The sequence below is a fragment of the Aricia agestis genome, chromosome 2, assembly GCF_905147365.1.
Source record: "Aricia agestis chromosome 2, ilAriAges1.1, whole genome shotgun sequence".
NCBI classification, from domain to species: domain Eukaryota; kingdom Metazoa; phylum Arthropoda; class Insecta; order Lepidoptera; family Lycaenidae; genus Aricia; species Aricia agestis.
The window spans coordinates 3,044,960-3,064,099 of record NC_056407.1 but is presented as its reverse complement, the minus strand read 5'-3'; the positions used below and the strand labels follow the sequence as shown (position 1 = coordinate 3,064,099).

The window sequence follows — 19,140 nt, the reverse complement described above, 5'->3', positions numbered from 1 at the left end:
TACGATTTCATATCTATGATATAGTACCGCTTTAATTTAAAAGAAGATAAGGATTTTTCCTTTTGAAACAAGCTACCTGGTACAATGCGTTACCACTAACTCGACCATTATGCTACATAGGGACCTGATAACACCTACTTAGTAGAGTGACGAGACTGTGACCAGTCCACTCGGTAGGTGTGATCAGGCCCTAAGCATTATCATGTCATTTTTTAGTCCATGGTATTTTCACAGTATAGCAATATTAATATGTCATATTGCTATACTGTGGTATTTTGGCCACGCCGCGGCGGCCCATTCGTATATCGCAGAAGTTCCCAAACTTATTTGGTCTACTGCCCACTTTAAGACCAAATTATATTTTAGTGCCCCCATTGTTTCAATTTAAAATGCATCCTGATGAAATAAATCACCCCCCAAGCCTCTACACAACGCCCCCATTTTTTTTGCATGTGGGCGCTGAAGGTCTCAAGGGGGCGGTGTTGGGCGTCATCGCCCACTTTGGGAAAGGCTAACTATATCGTATAGCATAGCTACATTTAAAGCATTAAAGTGTTATGACAATAATATTCTTATCTGAACCAATTTCCGGAGTCATCACACTACAAGTACGTCCGTGGATAACGCTGTAAAGTAAAACGCTCGTTAACATACTTTCCCGATACCAGCCCACTTACTCACGGGTACTTCCCGGATCAAAAAAAAGATTGGCCAAGTGCGAGTCTTACTATAGTCCGACTATACAGCGAAAGTAGGCAAAAATTGTGTTTCTTGTATAGGAGTCCCGCTTAAATATTTACAGTTTAATTAAAATTTTATAATTATTTAATAGAGTACAAATATAATTAGATAAGGATTTTGTGAAAATTTCAAGTGCGTAGCTGTTGCCATTACTTATTGATTACGAGGGAAAAAACCTAAATAAATCACATTTGTTGTATAGGGAGCCCCCCTTAAACTTAATATTTAAGGGGGGCTCCCTTAAATATTAATTTTATTGCGTTTTTAGTACTTGTTGTTATAGTGGCAACAGAAATACTCAATCTGTAAAAATTTCAGAAGTCTAGCTATAGCGGTTCTTGCGGTACAGCCTGGAGACAGACGGACAGACATTGAAGTCTCAGTAATAGGATCACGTTTTTACCCTTTGGGCACGGAACCCTAAAAATCTACTTTCAATCTATCATAATATTTACTTAGAATATTTAATTAGAATTACAAATGCGATTATCAGGCAGGAATCGTAAAAGATGAAGATTATTTCGAGATAAAAACTGTATATGTACTCCTATTTCCTTTTGGGACTCAAAGTTTAAAATAAAAGAGACGGGACAGCTAGTCTTTTATAATGAGAGGGCTAGATTAGTAACAATAACTAGAGTTTTCCCACCACGTACATTTCCATATTTCCCAATATTGATCGGAAACAGCGACTGAACAAAGAAGTTTCACTTTTCCGTTCAGTAACAAAGCATTAGTTATGCATGTTACATACACACAGTACACACAGCAATATGTGTCACTATACCACCGCTGTTCGCTACTGTAACAATAGTATTTAATATTGTATTATTAAAATTGGCCAAGTGCGAGTCGGACTCGCGCACGAAGGGTTCCTTACCATTAAAGAGCAAAATTAGGCCAAAACTTGTGTTTTTTGTATGGGAGCCCCCTTAAATATTAATTTTGTTTTCTTTTTAGTATTTGTTGTTATAGCGGCAACAGATATACACAATCTGTGAAAATCTCAACTTTTTATCTATTTCCGTTCTTGAGATGGACAGACGGACAGACAACGAAGTCTTAGTAATAGGGTCCCGTTTTTAGCCTTTGGGTACGGAACCCTAAAAACTAAACGTTTTTCACTAGTCGAAAACGAAATCCCGAGAAAAAGCACGTTTTGAAGAAATACGCCTTACTAAAAAGCCTGTATGATCCTTCCTCTGGTCAACCCTATAATAAATATAAGGTTGTACAAAAACAAAGGGATAATAGTTTAGGGTGTGTAAAGGTCCCCCGTATACAGTTCACTGTGAAAGTAAGTTAACGCATCCGGGGTCCAGTGGCTTAGGGCGTGGCTCTTGACTCGAAGGTCGTGGGTTCGATTCCCGCGTTGGAAACATGTTATTTCCAAGTTTGGTTAGGACAATGCAGGCTGATCACCTGATTGTCTGATAAGTAAGATGATCCATGTGTCGGAGGGGCATGTAAAAAGTAAAATCTCTCGCCAGGCAGTCATGTCGGTCTTCCGTCCCACTGGGTTATGACTATGAGAGTAAAGGAACAGAGTGCTCTTGTATACGCACACACTTGGGCACTATAAAATTACTCCTGCGTAACTGGCCCGGTTTCAATGAAACCGGCAACCGCCACCGAAACCAGTGTGGCAGTTATTATTACTGTACATTGCGCTTGCCCATAAAAAGATTACAAAAAATGTTCTATGTCAGCGCTGCTACCTTTACAGTAAACCCTATACAGGAGGCTCATACACGCCCTAAAGTATTATCATTTTGTTTTGTTACACCCTGTATAATCGGCGACGATCAAGAACTAGAGTTAAAAGTTAAAAGAGAAGATACTGGAGTTAAAAGATAAGAAAGAGTTTAGTGACAATTTCGAGAAGAAGTCGAAATATTAAATAGTCGATGTAGTATAGAAGTAGTAGTAGTATATTAAAACCAAAATTGTAAGTTTAGCATACATATGCTAAACTTACAATTTTGGTTTTAATTATTTCTATACATACATATTTCATCGATATAATCCATACTAATATTATAAATGCGAAAGTATCTCTGTCTGTCTGTCTGTCTCGCTTTCACGCCAAAACTACTGAACCGATTGCAATGAAATTTTGTACACAGTTATTCTAGAGTCTGAGAAAGGACATAGGCTACATTTTGATGTGGGAAAATATCTTATTTCCATGAAAATATCGATGAAAATGAATTCGCATTGCGCGTGGCCAGCGCTCATCCCGGGGGTCCTGGGTTCGAGTCCCGCAGGCGGAACAAAAAGTTTTTAATGTTCTTGGATGTGTATTAAAATAAAATTTCAAAAATCTTAAATATATTTTATGTATAATATTATAAAAATCCAGAAATATATTGATGCAATGAAAATTTTAGTTCTAATACGATTCAACAGATGGCGTTTTATTTTTTACTTCATTGTAACATAGAACTAATCATACTTAAATATCTTATTTCCATGAAAATATCGATGAAAATGAATTCGCATTGCGCGTGGCCAGCGCTCATCCCGGGGGTCCTGGGTTCGAGTCCCGCAGGCGGAACAAAAAGTTTTCAATGTTCCTGGGTCTTGGATGTGTATTAAAATAAAATTTCAAAAATCTTAAATATGTTTTATGTATAATATTATAAAAAATCCAGAAATATATCGATGCAATGAACATTTTAGTTCTAATACGATTCAACAGATGGCGTTTTATTTTTTACTTCATTGTAACATAGAACTAATCATACTTATTAGTTATTATGTTTTTGTTTATAGTTTTTAATACGTTAGAATATTGTGTTTAATAATATAATCACTTGGTATAATAATAATCAATCTATCTTATCTTAAAGAACTCCTACTGCATTTCTCATTATATGTGACAAGTTGACAACAGAAGGCGCTCTAAAATAAAGGAGTTATGTACCGTGTTGGCCTATATTCCATCCAGAAAATATATCAATGCAATCAACATTTTAATTCTAATATATGAAAACAGATGGCGTTTTATTTTTTACTTAAATATATTTTATGTATAATATTATAAAAGATCCAGAAATATATCGATGCAATGAACATTTTAGTTCTAATACGATTCAACAGATGGTGTTTTATTTTTTACTTCATTGTAACATAGAACTAATCAAACTTATTAGTTACTAGCTGTTACCCGCGACTTCGTCCGCGTGGACTTCAGTTTATAAAGCGCGATGTCAACAAAATTGGTGTCAAAAGCTTTTATAAATAAACCCTGGTACCCCTTAAATCAATACAGCTGTGCAGTGTGCACACAATAAGTATTTCATCTTTTTATATTAAACTTTATATTTTATGCCAAATTTTAAAGCTTATTTAGCCCCCCAGTTACACAACTTTACCCATAAACTATTTATCATTGATAGATTTAGGGTTACGTCACTGCACAGATAAAGTACTGAGTTATTTAATACCGTAGAATAGATATAACAATCGAAAAAAATCAGAACTTAAATATATGATACCACCTCTTATAGAAATATTTTAGAGCAAGCGTCAGCGCGATATAGAAGACGCACGGCGCCATCTATTATGAATTTTTGGAAGTAACTTAATTTGAACAAATTTACGCATTTTCACCCCCTGACAACCCTTTTTTCCGGTAAAAAAGTAGCCTATGTCCTTTCTCAGGCTTTAGACTATCTGTATACAAAATTTCATTACAATCGGTTTGGTAGTTTTGGCGTTTGGCGTGAAAGCGAGACTGACAGACAGACAGACAGACAGAGATACTTTCGCATTTATAATATTAGCATAGATTAAGTGCACACTGCACAGCTGTTTTTGGGTATTTTGATTAATTAAGGGCTACACCGGAATGGCAGCGGCGAGGCGAGCACTTTCTGCAGCGCTGCCATTCCAGTGTAGCGCGGCCCTAAGAGGTTTACCACTTACCAGGGTTTTAAAAAGTTTTTAAATTTGACACAAATTTTGTTGACACCGCGCGCTATCAACTAAAGTCCACGCGGACGAAGTCGCGGGCAACAGCTAGTAAATCATAAGTGCTGAATCTTAAACAATTAAAAATATTTGTAACTTATGAAAAAGTTGTAACTTGTAGCTACAGCGTAGCACCGCGCTCGTTGAACTCTTTTATTGGGCCGAGCATATCTGATACTTTGCAATATGCGATAGTTCGACGTTGTTACAGATATTATTGATTAATTTGTTTTAATATTCAATCATGCGATTACCTATTTGCTAATTCATAATAAAAGTGCAAGTGCGAGTCTTACTCGAAAAAACTTCAGTTGTTTTTGGTACATGAGCTATCGACAAAATTGACCCGACACGATCAGGCATGTGATGAAAATTATTTAGCAGCAACTCTACACACAGATATATCAATATAAGTAACTAGATGACGCCCGCAACTCCGTTGCGTCAAAACTCGCTATCGCGCGGGAACCGTACATTTCCCTGGGACTAAAAGTATTCTATGTCCTTCCCCGGGGCTCAAAGTATCTCCATACATTTCAGTAAAATCGGTTCGGCAGTTTGGGCGTGAAGAGGTAACGGACAGACATACTTTCGCATTTATAATATTAGTATGGATTATTGAACCTGCAATATTTAAAGTCATATGTCTAATTATATTTATTGGAACGTTATCGTTCTAATGTAAACTTTTAGAAGTTTTCCATGTTGTTGTAAATTGCAAATAATAATACTAGATTACGCCTGCAACTCTGTTGCTCTAAAATTCGTTTATCGCGTAGAAACCGTACATTTTTTCGGGACAGTAAGTATCCTATGTCCTGAGCCTCAAAGTTTATCCAAACCAAGACAGACAGACACTCTTTCACATTTATAATACTAGTATGGATAGCACATGATAGATTTATGATATTATTTAATTAAATAATAATTAGCCGTCTCAGTGTTGATCGTATTCATATTATAATCTATGACTAATGAGCAATATGCGAGGAATTTACATAAAACCCCTGAGTCATCGTACATTGACTCGGCCGATCATCTGTGTGATCGTGTAAGCGGGTCAGAGATTGTCGTGTTCATGTGTTAATCCGTGAGCTTAGCAGGAATTAATTATAGCAGCCTATTCGGAGCGTTATGGAAAGAGAATACGTCAGTGCCTCATTTCATAAATGTTGCGAATTCGTATCCGTCTAGTGCAGCGGTTTCCAACCTACTTCCCTATGTGCCTTCCTAAAGATTACGCTAAAATACTACACCCCCCCTTCACCCTTATACCAACTAGACTCAACAATAATCAAATTAATCAAACAAATCAAATTATTGTGTACACCGTACAACGTATTATAATGACCATTAGTGAAAATATTGGGCCTGCACTTTATTAATAGAAATTATGAATATTTTCAGCCGCTCGTCGCGCCCCCTTTTGGATCACCCTACGCCTCCCAAGTGGGGCGCGCCCACTGGTTGGGAACCCATGGTCTAGTGTACACACTTAGAACTATATTAATATCTTACCTCGAAGTTTCCCTTATGTCGTCATAAAGGTACTGTCAGAGGGAAGCGCAAAGAGAGAAGTATTATCAGAGAAGTTTGATTCCTATTGATTCCTAATTGATTCCTAGGCAGATGGCGGACCTAAGTAATTTGGTCGTGTTAAGTCAAACCCATCCTCACACCCATGGTCACATCCAACATTGAATTGACTTAAGCCGACCACATGACGTAGGTCCGTCAACTGTCTAGGCATCAATTTTCTCGATGGTACATAGTAAGTAGAGAGAGGGAATCGATCGCACTGTAATTGCTTTAATCGCTAATTTATTCGATTGTACGCCCACAATTGCAAATTGATGTTAACTGTTATAGATTATTCACTGGTTAGTCAACTAAAATCCTCCGTTTTAATTTATTAATCTAATATATTTCAATTTAAGAAATCACGTGATCCATGTTTGACTTAATTATTAAGGCTGGCCGCACACAGCCGGAAATTAATAATCGGAAATTCATATTATTAATTCAGAAAGACCGGAATACCATACAATATCAGTACGCTCCACACACATTCTGATTTTTTCAGATTATGAATTTCATAGATCGATCTGTAAGAATATGAATTTCCGATTATGAAATTCCGGCTGTGTGAGGCCAGCCTTAGACATTCATGCAGACAGCGCAGTATGTAGGTAGTGTCTGTTTGACAGCAGAGGTGGACCTAAGTGAAGATTTAGTTACGATTTGAAACTTTATTAAAATAGATAAGGCCGTCCATAGACGAACCGCATCTTGCAGTCGGGGCCGACTGCAAGATGCGGTTGCCGCACGGCGATCTGCGCGGTTTCCATACTAAATTCATATCCGTAATACACGGACCGCTCGAACAGTTCTTGAGCGGTCGGAGCAGTCACTCTGCGGTCGAGTTTCGCCTCTCCCTCTGTGTCAGTTTAAAAAAAAAACAAAAGTTCACCCTAAACTAATTTATGTACCCAAAATTAATTAGTTACACTTTACTACGACTTCCCACACCTTACTTGCCCGGCTTGCAGAATCTAACTGACAATAAATTGAACTAGAATTGAATCATCATCATATCAGCCTATAGTCGTCCACTGCTGGACATAGGCCTCTCTCAATGAACGCCAAGATGACCGATCTCCTGCTACTCGCTACTCCTCTAGAATTGAATGCTAAATGAAAACTGCAACGCAAACGGAAAAATGTGGAAGAATATAGAAATGCTTATTAAACGGAATGTATTAAGTAACTCGGAATGTAACAGGTCGAACAACGACTGCATGATGCTGTCGTGTTGCAGTCGTGTACGACTTCAACGCGATCGCGACTGCAACTTGCGGTCCGTCTATGGCCAGTCTCAGATTAAAACCGTATTACCGTTTTTAGTAAAAACAATCCAATAGCTCACCTTGTAAGTATCCCAAATTAAGTATCACCGGGCCGGCGGCCACCGCACTCAAGTTCAACACTGTCAGCACTACCGCGAGTGACACTCGCCAACTGTCACCACTCACTGTCACTGCACTGACACCTGGCCGCCGGCCGGCCGGGGTGACGGGGGGGCCCATGGTGCGGCTATAACGTGAGCATGGCTTGACACCTGAAACAAGAGAAATTGAATTAAGTACCTACATCTCTAGGAAGCTTAAGAACATTGTTAATTTTTTTATAAAAGAATCGTGCGTTTTCCTTCTTAAATACGAGGAATGAGATTAAATACAAGAACCTAAACCTAAACTGGTGCAAATGGGCCTTGGACGTTTTATCGAGAAATGGCAAATTTTAGACGATATTAATGCAAGTAAGTTCAAATCGCAACCAAAGTTCGATAAGAACGATTGAACATTCAAACTGAATGTGTGTAACACAATAAAACATTATGTGGATAGCCAAAATCATGATCTTTTCGATACTTTTTGCGTCGCCATAGTCTTATAATATAAACAGGATACCTCGACTCATAGCGTTGAAGAAAAAGATTTCCGAAAATGAATTTAAGATTTCTTAACATAGTATAACTAGCTGTTGCCCGCGACTTCGTTCGCGTGGACTTCAGTTTATAGCGCGCGATGTCAACAAAATTGGTGTCAAAAGCTTTTATAAAAAACCCTGGTAGGTACCCCTTAAATCAAAACAGCTGTGCAGTGTGCACATAGTAGTTCATTTTTTAAAATTAAACTTTATATTTTATGCCAAATTTTAAAGCTTATTTAGCCCCCCAATTACACAACTTTACCCATAAACTATTTATCATTGATAGGTATATATATTTATCATTGATAAGGTTACGTCACTGTATATAATATAAAGTACTGACTTATTAAATAACGTAAAAAAGAAATAACAATCGGAAAAAATCGAAACTCGAATGTATGATAATACCACCTCTTATAGAAAGATGTTGGGCAAGCGTTAGTTCGATGTAAGAGACGCACAGCGCTATCTAGTATGATTTTTTGGAACTAACTTAATTTGAACAAATTTTCGTATTTTCACCCCCTTACAACCCTTTTTTTCAGTAAAAAAGTAGCCTATGTCCTTTCTCAGGCTTTAGACTATCTGTATACAAAACTTCATTACAATCGGTTCGGTAGTTTTGGCGTGAAAGCGAGACAGACAGACAGACAGAGATACTTTCGCATTTATAATATTAGTATAGAATATAGATATCTATATCTATATTTATATTTTTATTATTAATGATTAATGACGGTGTAAGTTCAGACAAGTACATCGTTAACTTGATATAATATACGGAGCATTAGCTGCAGGACGAAGGAAGGCGCTCGTATTTTATACTCAACCTATAAAACGTATCTCGTTACACTAATTGGGCACATATCCGGATCACCATAAAATTAATGTAACCCGTCGATCATGGAAAAACGAGACACAATAGAATTTCTATTGTGTCTCGATCACCGGTGACTATGGGACTTGATGAATTAATTAATAATTAAAGTATTTATTTTTTTCAGTCTTGGTATACAAAATCATTAATAATTAAAACTGTATACGCCAAGTATTCCCAAAGTTTCTAAGGCCCAATGTTTTTAAGAACGTTATTATTATTATTATTTTTTTTTTTTATGAAAGAAGGGGGCAAACGAGCAAACGGGTCACCTGATGGAAAGCAACTTCCGTCGCCCATGGACACTCGCAGCATCAGAAGAGCTGCAGGTGCGTTGCCGGCCTTTTAAGAGGGAATAGGGTAATAGGGGAGGGTAGGGATGGGAAGGAAAGGGAATAGGGGAGGATAGGGAAGGGAATTGGGCCTCCGGTAAACTCACTCACTCGGCGAAACACAGCGCAAGGGCTGTTTTACGCCGGTTTTCTGCGAGAACGTGGTATTCCTCCGGTCGAGCCGGCCCATTCGTGCCGAAGCATGGCTCTCCCACGTCTTAATTTAAATTTTTAGATACTATAATATGAATCCAAATCTACAATTATATTAAGGTAGCATTGACTTTGATACTATAGAGTATAGACCGTTGACCTCAATAATATTCCAATTTGATATTCAAATTAAGAAAACAAAATTTTAATGTTGCAATATGTAAATCGCATACAATCTATTGAGATCACAAACATTAATTTTCTGCGAAGTTAATTTAGTTGTTTTCATCAAAATAGGAGTAAACAACATTTCCGTTCATTAAAATACTTAAATAACAAAGTTAAAAGAGTTTATCAGTGACTTAATTAGTTAACAAGAACCTCCGATTTGTCACCACATTGTTTTCTCCCGCGTCACCACTCACCCCACAATGACGCATGCTCTCTATCTTTGTTTTATTTTCACTTGCAGTAGTACTTAACCGACTTCTAAAAAGAGGAGGTTCTATGTTCAGCTGTGAATTTCTTTACCTTCAAGTAAGAATCTTATAATAAACCCAAACATGGCTGAAAATTATATTATTAACTAGAACCCTTTAAGAAACTAAAAGGAAAAGTGCTGCTTTTGATATTCTGCTTTTCAAAAAAGGAAAATATTATATAGAACAAAATATTAGCAACAATTTTAATATAAAAATATATCGTTAACATATTCGTGAAATATTTTCACGTGTTGTGTATGTGTGATCATGGCTTTAACTTTGACCTTAGATTATCCTAATAGCAGTGAGCACGGGCCGACAAAATATATGTTCTACGATACCATCACATAACACATTCCAGCTATAATAATATTAAAATATAGTGTTAGTTTAGTGTTTTGTTTTCTTCAGTAATATTTATTTGCCATTTTAAATTTTATTTGTACAGGTGATAATATGGATGTGTGGTCAGAACAAGAAGAACTTGAGACTTGTTTTAAGATGCCTTTGCAAAATATCTATAGGATAAAATAATATAATATTAAAAAATAAAAAGAGTACCTCTTATCTTACTCCTTTCGTCGTAGCAATTTTACTCTACATAGAGCTGTTACTCAGCTTAAATTGTAAATGAGATTCAAGATACACCTAGTTCAGTTATGTTTTACGAGAATTTATTTCATATTTTATTGCTTCAATCTTTACATTGTTTAAAAAAACATCCTAAAGTTTTCCATCGCTAAAGTAATGTGCAGTCAAAATGTAAACACATATAGAACTGTTATACGAGATTTATACTCGCGTCTCGTGGCTCGGCTCGCGGCGCGTCTCGCAGCTCGCGTCGAAGCGCGAATGTAAACACAAAGCTCGCGTCCCCCTCGAGCTCCTTTGGAAACCGCTCTCGACGCGAGCCTTGCGAGCCGCGAGCCGCGCCGCGAGACAAGCCGCGAGCTCGAGTTTACACTCAGGGCTCGCGGCGCGTCTCGCGGCTCGCCTCGTGGCTCGCGCGCGAGTGTAAATCGAGTATAAGAACAGAGTAACTTTGTTAAAATTCTTCCCATCGTTATTTTTATTAACTTAATGTTTAATTAGTATTACTAATTATTTTCAAAACAAACTTCGTATAATCTTTTAGCTTTAAGCTCTGCCAAATTAAATATTCGTACAATCCTTGAAATTCTGCACCGAACGCAGAATTTCCCACCTCAAACTCTCTTCTGAAAGAATGTGAATTTTGGCATTTTACGTTCGTCTGTAAGCACTTATAGAAACCTGCACCGAAAATGCTTACTGTATTAATTTCCATGATATCTGCACATCGGTAATGTAAGTGTGCCGGTCTAGCCGGTCGGCAATTATCAAGTCGGACCGTTACCAGTGCACGGCCTAATTCTCCTCATCTGGGCCTTAATCTATAATCTCCTAACAACGGAACCATCGGCCTTTGACGACAGTATGAAATAACATGGTTTGTTTTCCGATCATTTTTAATTATTTTCGATTTTAGATTTTAAAAGATTTTAAAGAGGAAGAAAGAGTTATAAAAAAAGCTTTTAAAAATGTGTGATATTGGAATATGTCTCATAGAGCCTATTCCAAGTTGGCTGAGAATGAAGAATTATAGGCAATTGCGCACTTGTAGAAGAACATTTAAGTATATGGTCGAAGTCGAATGTGTATAATAGACAGATGGGCAATTTTGGTTATCCTAAAAAGAAAGATAGAGAAAGATAAACGAAAACGAAATTTCATATTGGTTATTTTGGTTTTCTTTAACCAAATCGGTTCAGCAAAATTGGTTCAGCGGTTTGGGCGTGAACAGGTAACAGACAGACAGATAGACAGACAGACGGATAGACAGACAGACACACTTTCGCATTTATAATATTAAGTATGAATGTGGATATAAAAAGTCGACCGATTATAATCCATTCGATCGAACTACGAAGATACGCTGGAAAATAAACAGTCTGAAAAGAATCGCAATCGTAAATCTTGCCGGCACAAACTCGGGACATTAAATACAAATGGGACATAAATTACGCGCGTGGTTTATTTTGGTCCTATGTGAGGACTAAGAATCTGGTATAATAAGGTAAAACGTATTACGTACTTAACGCCCTCTCCTATATTTCCCATTTACGAATTCTACGAGCGACATTTCATACTGTTGAGACTGACTTTTAAAATAAGTTACAATATTCTCTTAATTTTCTGTCTTTGATATGGGAAGTATTTCGATTGTTACTTTTCACACACACGATAGAGTTAGATACGTAAAGCTTTTAATTTTGTTTCCATTAAAGACCTTAGTTCATTGTTCATACTGTTATACAGGGTGTAACAAAAATAAGTGATAATACTTTAGGGTGTGTATGTGTTCCTTATAAAGAGTTCGCTGTGAAAGTAGCAGCGCTGAAAGACCAGTTTTTTTTTCACTTTTGTATGGGCGAGCGCCCGAACGTCACGACTTTCCCCATACAAAAGTGAAAAAAAATATTGGTCTTTCAGCGCTGCTACTTTCGCAGTGAACTCTCTATAAGGAACACATACACATCCTAAAGTATTATCACTTATTTTTGTTACACCTTGTATATGCCTACTAATATACTCTAATGTTATATTTATGTAAAAGTATGTCTGTATGTCTGTCTATTATCTATTCACGCTTAAAATACTGAACCGATTTAGATGGGTATGGAGATAGTTTGAGTCTCGGGAAAGGACATAGGATACATTTATCCCGGAGAATGTACGGTTCCCTCGCGATAAACGAGTTTTGTCGCAAAGGACGTCATCTAGTGTTACTTACATATTTCCATGACCGTACAATAAACATTCATAATTAACTTAATACCTATCTGTCGTTGTCGTCTACTTGTAGCGCGTAGGCCGGCAACTGTAAATCCCAGCAATAATGACAGTGTGATAGATCGAAGATTAGATGAACAACATCGTAATTATAAGGTGATAGCAGGACACTGTAGGCGCAGAACATTAAGAGGGCGACTAACCCCAAAAATCAAACATCGTCCTTCTCTCTTCACACTCACGCCCGTCTTTCGTATGCCAGGTGAAGAAGAACGACGCGGATTCATCGCCAAATTAGTTTTTTCTCAATAACTCGATAAATATACAACATTTTAAAAATTCGCTAGGTCGATCTCTCAATGATAGAATTTTATACAATGTGTTAAAATATTAACTTAGTTTAATGCACGGTTACGGCAATAAATGAAAAATTCGTGAAAATTAGATGCATCTTTGTGATTTTTTTCTATCGAGAAAATTTTAAGATATAGTGTTTTTGCTCAGATCAAATTCTCGGAAATATAATGTAGTATCTAATTTTCGAAAATGTAACAATTCGGGGCTTATTTTCAAGTATAAAAATGAATTATAAAATCGACATTTTAGTAATTAGTCGCCCCCTTAACCTCGAATTTTTTGGCGAAGAAAATTATTTATGTCGTACTAACTTAGAACTTATAAGCATTAATTGCAATACTGCCGAGGTCTTTGTTTTTAATGTTGGTAAAGCTATTCAGATAAGATTTATTTTAGATTTTATTAATACAATAAAGACACATATTTTGACAATGAGACAGAAATTACGTTCTCAATTTGTAAAATATATATTAAATTGAAGTTAGCACATTTTAGTGCTCTATAATGGGCAAGTAAATATAAAAATAGGTTAAACTTCCTATCACCTACAAATACTATTCAGTAAAACTGGAAATGCAAATATAGTCCTCCAGATAAACAATTTTATGAAATTAATACAAAAGTAGGTTTATCGCTATTTAGTATTTATCTAGGTTGGCCTTTGCTCTTGTTTGTCCAGTTTTTACCTGCATGCATATCCATACTCCAGAGTCCAGTCCAAACGAATTATTTTCAAAGCGTAAAAAGTGCCTTGACGTCTGTCTGTTACCTTTTCACGTATATGCCGTTGTACCGATTTTGATAAAACACAGATTAGAGTTAAGAGTCCAGCTTAGGACACGTATAGGATCGTTTTTTTTTTACCTGTACAGTTTCCGCGCAACATTCGCGCAATTCACAACAAAGTTGAGGGAAGTATCTTGTATTTTAAATTTAGAATTTTACGTGTTTGAATCTGGAAAGGAATTTAATATGGAATCGTTATGTGACCATATTGTTGTAACAAAGTAATTTATTTATTTAAAACTTCTTGCACATCGTGGTACAAAGGCGGGTATTTTCTTCCAGCCAAACCTTAAGGGGAGGCCGTGAGAATATAGTGAGATTGATGTAAAAAAGGGAAAACTATTAACCCTTCAGTCCCAAAGCTCCTACTCGGCTGCCTCATAACAATTGAAAATCTATAATGTCTGCGATTCCCACGATCGACATATAATACTTAAATATTATGATGAAGTAGATGAATAAATATATAAATAAAAAAAATTTAGAACTACTTATCATTATAACAATAATATACTCGTAGTAAACATTTTTGTTCCGACGTCAGTGCGGAGGTAACGGAACATTTAGTTACGTCGTCTTACGATACATTAATATTCTCCGTCATTACTCTATCACGTACTTTTTCTGTGTTATGTATCATATAAACTTGAGGAACTTTTCCGCTTCTATATTATAATATTATAATACTTATTAGTTGACGCCCTCAGCTCCGTTGCGCCAAAATTTGTTTATCGAACCGTAAATTCTTCTGGAATAAAAAGTATCCTATGTCCTTCCCCAGGGCTCAAAGTATCTCCATACCAAATTTCAGCAAAATCGGTTCAGCGGTTTTAACGTGAAAAGGTAACAGACAGACAGACGAACTTTCGCATTTATAATTAAGACTAGATAACGCCCGCAACTCTGTTGCGCCAAAACTCGTTTATCGCGCAGGAACCGTACATTTTTCCGGGACAAAAAGTATCCTATGTCCATTCCCGGGACTCAAAGAATCTCCATGACAAATTTCAGCCAAATCGGTGCAGCGATTTGGGCATGAAGAGGTAACAGACAGACAGACAGGCAAACAGACAGACGGACAGACACACTTTCGCATTTAATATTAGTAAGTATGGATATTAGAACTAATGTTGAAGGTACCGGGAGTTCAGTCATATGCTGTGCCAGTGTGCACCAAAAAATATATTTCGCTGCATAGAACCCTTATTGGGGAGATAATATGTACCAATTACTATAACTTGGTCCTGATTCGATTGTTGCCGATTACTTATGAATTACTGGTTGTATTCTCTCTAGAAGCAAAATAATCTTTCAACGTGTTCAAAATGCATGCACCCGCTTCTGTTTCCCAGTTCCTCGCCGAGCCCACGTCACCCCTTTCATCAACAAAGCCAATTATCTAAAAATGGTAAACCGACGGACACTTAATTTTACCTCCTTATTGTTTGGTGTAATTAAATCACACGGACAATATACTTCTATGAGAACTTAAACATTTCCAAGCGAGATGTCCGAAATTCCGATCTGCTTATATACCCGTCATTTAGTAAATCCGCTTTCCGTGGTAGTTTAAAGTATATGGCTGCGAAATGCTGGAACAATATTTCTCCCTCTATCAGAAACTGCTTAACAATTGTCACGTTCAAACGTAAACTGCGCGATTATCTTCTGAACAAACAAAAAAACTCCGTTTGATAATATATTTACTGTGAATCCAACACAGTTCTAGCTCCTATATTATAAAGTAATAATATTTTTGTTATAAGTTATATATACAGACTGATACTATTAATAATATTATGTTAAGTGGCTATTTGTGATTTACACTGATATTATTGTTATTGTTAAAGATTAATTCTATTGTTTGTGTTTTAAAGACTTTAAAGACTGTCAAGACTGTTAAATGTCTAGACATTAAATGTCTTAAAGGTTAATTTTATATTATTACTTATTTTAAAGCATAAGGCGCTTACTTACTTACCTATTTTACTTAAAATCAGGGTTGCGACTATGGTCGCAACACATGCTGAGTAAGCACCAATTTGGTAGATACGGTTTTCAAATGTTTTATTTCTTCTTTTAATATACAATTACTTTTTCACACATAAAGTTTTTTTCTTTCTTACTTTCAATTATGATATATTATGTACTTATTAAAAAAACTATGAAACCGGCAAGAAGAGCTTTCCCGCCGTATATTTAATGCTAAATCAAAAATATGTTAATAATTGAAAAATTTTATTCAAACCTGACGCCACAGAATCCCTGTCATAATTTCTGCATCAAATTTTTGTTGCACAGATTACTTATAGCAGTGGTACTCAACCTTTTTTTTGTCCGGGCCACAAAAATCTTTGAGTCTTGGTGACACGGGCCGTAATCAAAATTATTTAGGGGTAAAAAATTGGTGGTGGTGTTGGTTCAAAATGATCTTTTTACGCGGGCCACCGACAAAGCCTCGGCTGGCCGTATGCGGCTCGTGGGCCGCAGGTTGAGTATAGCTGACTCAAACTCAAACTCAAAAAAATTTATTCAGAATATTTTTTTTCAAATATTCTCTGAACGTCGGGGCTACACTGGTGCTAACCAGCGGTTCGGGAACTAACCCGGCGAGAAGAACCTTATTAACTCAATTATCGAAATCGTCGTAGACACCTCGCGTCTTCTGCTATTGTGCTAGGCTTAGACCCTAGTACAACTGCAGAAAATATATTCGGTCGTGACGGACACGTAAGTGAGACGGGCTACATTTTGCGATTGTATGGTAATGAACGTCGCTAAATCGCAGAACAGTTATGACGGAAACTGGTGTAATTGTTGAAGCATATTTTAATATTTAACTACGTCTAATGTTTGAATTCAAAGGTGCGATAAAAAAAAAAGTTAGAGGTACTCTATCTTACTTTTATCAATTATTATGGCGAAACAGAAGGTTCCAAATAACGTACCAAAGAATAATGCAAATCCTAATTTATATAAAACTCAAATCGAAGAAGAAACACTCAATAGCAAATTAAATTCAATATCAATAATTTAGAGATCGAAAAGCGGACAACGTTTACCTAATAAGAAGCTTCTGACCCAGATCGAGTATTTCGATACTCGTTAAGTTTTTGCATTTATCTAATGAATCCATCTCGTCGGAGGCCTCGCCCGTCCCGTTACCTTCCAATTAGACAATCTCGACAGTAATGACATAATAATTCCTAAAGTACAGAAAATGAAATTATCGCACCGTAAAAAAAACCTCGTAATTTCACACAATAACGGGCAAACATTACCGCGGCCGTACTTTCCCATCGGCACAGGCGGCCGATGTTAACGACCCCGCCGGAACCTGCTTATCTCGAGCTTATCTCGAAGTAAGTCAATCGACGTGGAAGATTATTGCAATTAACGTGAAACGCAATTGGGCCGCGCCGTTCGGACCTTCGCACGCGTGAAAAAAATGCGTGACACCGTTTCGAAAATGGAACTCGATTTGAAGTTTCCGATTTGAAATTGGAAGCCAGTTTTCTTATTCGCGGGAATTGGCGTGTTATTGAATAATGAGTAGACTTTATATTTTAGTTAAAGAGAATGTGGGGCGGTGTCGGCCGGCGGGCGGCGCTACAAAATCGGGCGGCCGTCCGGGTCGCAGTCGTACGGGACCGTGTTTCGATCATTTCACTGACCTACATTCACGCAAGTCGCAACACAACGGAACGCGATAACAACAAATGCCTCGCCTTAACTTGTTAAGAACTAAAGCGGGCGAAGCTCGCGTGAATGTCACTCGATAAATTTACATTTTCGAATTTCGAACGCATCGGTATCGATGTTTTTTTTTTGCTGACCGCAAATGCAAAGAGGTTTGCCGTGTAAGCGAAACTCCCGTTAGAGTTAGTACTGGTTAGTTTCCTTTAATAAACGAGTTGGATTTATTTCCCTGGTGCGAGGAGGAGCAACAACCTATGATTGCAGGGCCGTTATTCCCGATCGTCTCGACTGCACACCGATAAGTAAAAACAAATATAAACTTTACCGGGGAAATTAAAATAAATTGTCAGAAATTCTACTTCCATATTTTATTTTACACAGTGATTTTAATCAAAGTCTTATCTAATCTCTTTGGAGATTATAAATGGTAGAAATGAAATTATCTTAGACACTACTATTTTGATCTTGTAAATACTTATATTAAGCATAATTTATTAAATACCGCAGCTAAATTGACCTTAACTTCAAGAGCAAAAACTACACAACATTCTCTTAATTAGAAACAAAAGAAGTCATTGAAACAAAGGAGTACCTCAACATTAACAATAAAATATTCGCAAATAAAATAATATTCACCTGTTTAACCGCTTCTCGGATGCGAAATCCACATTCACAGTTACTCGTACTAAATTAAAAACAAAGAAACAATTAGCGAAAGAAGGAGGAGAATTAAAAAAATAGTTTGACAGTTACGCGCGCGGGTTTTTGCTTTTTTTTAAATTGAAGACGTTGACGGGCCTTGACCGCTAGGCGACTGCGGCCTCACTGAGCGCGTCCTCTCGCCTGGCGCTGGCACACTAAATTACTTTCCAACCGCGGCCGGTTACTGCTACTGTTGCCAGTCGGTTAGGTATCTAAATTTTTGAGAGAAAGTAGGATTTTCCTTTATTTGGAGGAATCGACACACCGCCAGCTTATGTGTCGTTTTCAAAGAAGTCGTCGAGAAACTTTCGTCATTCATGAGTAAACCAAACTCCAAATTATGTAAAGGTGTTTTTTATCTCCATAAATAAATTAAAATAAGCTATAATATAATACTTATTGATGTTATTTTCAAAATAATTCCTGATTATTATATTATATTATAGCGGTTTTAGTTGTTTAATTTTAATGTAAGTATTGCAGACAGAGCAAAAGTTCATCGACAGCTCGCAAAATAGTGTAGGCGTAACAAAAATTGATTTTGCTACTACCTTATAATTATCTACATAAATACAGTACAATATCTATCAATCAAACATGAGTTCAGTTCAATAATATAATTTGAAATGCCTAAAAAATAAAAAGAATAAAAAAGTTGTCGTGTCAGTTGTAGCTATAGCTACGACGGCGCTCGTTGAAGTCTTCTATTAGGCCAGTACAAAACTACGTAGTG

At 36.8% G+C, this 19,140-nt stretch overlaps 1 protein-coding gene across 1 annotated transcript in view; it reads right to left on the bottom strand.

The window, feature by feature from the left end:
• Positions 1-18,516, bottom strand: part of LOC121739963 (serine protease filzig) — a 34,758-nt gene extending 16,242 nt beyond the window's left edge. Inside the window, exons 1-2 of the mRNA XM_042132620.1 lie at positions 18,342-18,516; positions 7,643-7,834 (exon numbers count right to left, since the gene is read on the bottom strand). Of these exons, the coding sequence (XP_041988554.1) occupies positions 7,643-7,802 (160 nt within the window). The 5' untranslated portion in view covers positions 7,803-7,834; positions 18,342-18,516. The remainder of the gene's footprint in view (positions 1-7,642; positions 7,835-18,341) is intronic.
• Between the last annotated feature and the right edge of the window lie 624 nt (positions 18,517-19,140).